Genomic DNA, 2137 nt, shown 5'->3' on the forward strand with positions numbered 1-2137 from the left:
TTTTTTTTTTTTTATTAATAATGATTTTTTATTATATTATGTTAGTCACCATACAGTACATCCCCGGTTTTCGATGTAAGGGAATGATGCAACTTTTGTGGAACTCAATTTGGCATCTTAAAAAGCTGAAAATTTGACTTCAGTGAAATCCAGCAACTCTATATCTAGGTATAAATCCTGGATTATTTTGTAATTAAAAAAATTCCCAAACAACCAAATATTCAATAATAGGAGATCAGAGAAATAAATTGTAGTATGTACACACACTGGAATGTTACATGGAAGTGAAACTGAATGAACTACAGTTACATGGAGGCATCTTAACATATCAAGTGGAAAAAGTTGCAGAAAACTATAGAAAACTATATAAATGTTATATTATTTTAAAAGCAAAATTAAACACTCTTGTTTAGAGATATATTTATAACAAAACTATCTTTAAGAAGCAATAGAAAACTCAAAATGGTACTTATATCTTGGTAGAATGCACAAGGATGTGACTGCCAAGGAAACCCCAGGTTGATTCAAAATTATTTGAAATGTTCTAGTTCTTAAATGTTATTTTGGATTCATATGTGTTCATTTGGTAGTTAATGCTTCATAGCATACATATATCTTGCATGTATTTGGCTGCATTTTCAAATATTACATAACAAAAAATTATAAGGGATAAAGGGCAAGATTGACGGTACTTAAGATCACATGGATGGGTGTTGTCAAGCATGGAATGAGTTAGTAGTTAATGAAAAATTTTCCCAACATTGTATCTTAGTAATCAAATATTAGAAAGTACTGATTTTTTTTGGCAAAGAGATCAACTTTATGAAATATAAACCTCAAGAAATTGACTACCTGATCTATACTCAAAAGATATTGCTGTCTCCATGCATGTTATCTATAGGTTAACATAACTTTTTTCTTAAGATTGTACTTGAAGTTCACCATGCATAAATTTTATTCCTTCAGCCTTCAAAATATGTTCACTTATGCATAACTAACAGTGTTACAAATGATGTCTTCTAATATCTTAGATGGGAGACCTACAATTTTTATTTTTAACCAGACCATTTACAATTATCAGGACTACTCCTACCACCTACTGATCCTCACAGCACAAGAATAAGAATACAGAAGCGTATTTCCACTGCCAAATCCCAAAACAAAAATTTCCATGGAAACTGGATAGAAAGTTGAAAGAACAAAGCAGTCCTTTACAAAATTCTCCCTGGTCCAGATTGCTTTTATTTCCAGGTATGAAGTACATGCAGTGTCTATCAAACTTCAGATAATTTCTGTAACTAAAATAGAGGAAATTAAAGGCTGAAGAGAAAAATGTGATGCTGTGATCTGATTTAATTAATATAGTAAAGATGAAAATCACTGGATGCTTACTTGTATTCCAGGAGGACCTGGATATCCTGGATTACCCTTTGGTCCTGGCAGTGATGACATAATTATACTGCCTGGTTCTCCCTGAAAGAAATCATCAGTGGAAGTTGTAAGTAACAGTTATGACACACAAAAACAGGCAAGAGCACAAAAAACGATCTCAGAATTAAATCTGTCATATAAATGTTCTGAAGATTAGGTATTCTCAGTAATTAACATGAATAAATTTACCTTTTAAAGGGAAATGGGGAAGTGGCCAGAAAACACTGAAGTACAATTGACTTATTATGAGCCTGTAGTACCTTCAGTTACTCATTCATTAAAAAACATTTATCAATTATTACTATTTTCCAAGAACTGTGTTAGCTCTGGATACTAAGTAGTGAAGGAGATAAACAAGACCTCTGTCTTCATGGTGCTAACAATGTACTGGTTTTAAAATGCAGATCATAACATGTAAACAAATAAGACGACAAAAGGTTCAGTTAAAGGTTATGGAGAAAACAACATGGTGCATGATAAAGAAATAGTGGAGGACTAAAAAGAAGTGATAATTATGTAATATGATAGAGGTGCTAATTATTGTTATAATGACAATCATAATATATAAATGTATCAAATTAACATTACATACCTTAAATTTATATAGTGTTATACGTCAAATATATTTCAATTTCAAAAAAAGAAATAGTGGAGGAATTAATTTGGGTAGTCAAAAAAGGGCAATCCTTGAAGGCAACATTCAGGC

At 31.3% G+C, this 2137-nt stretch overlaps 1 protein-coding gene across 1 annotated transcript in view; it reads right to left on the reverse strand.

Annotated features, from left to right (window-relative positions):
* COL4A5 (collagen type IV alpha 5 chain) overlaps positions 1–2137 on the reverse strand; it is a 252110-nt gene that overhangs the window by 112676 nt on the left and 137297 nt on the right. The window contains exon 10 of the mRNA XM_040627518.1: positions 1393–1473. Within this exon, the coding sequence (XP_040483452.1) occupies positions 1393–1473 (81 nt within the window). The remainder of the gene's footprint in view (positions 1–1392; positions 1474–2137) is intronic.

This window comes from Ursus maritimus (genome assembly GCF_017311325.1).
Source record: "Ursus maritimus isolate PB19 chromosome X unlocalized genomic scaffold, ASM1731132v1 scaffold_X1, whole genome shotgun sequence".
Classification (NCBI taxonomy): domain Eukaryota; kingdom Metazoa; phylum Chordata; class Mammalia; order Carnivora; family Ursidae; genus Ursus; species Ursus maritimus.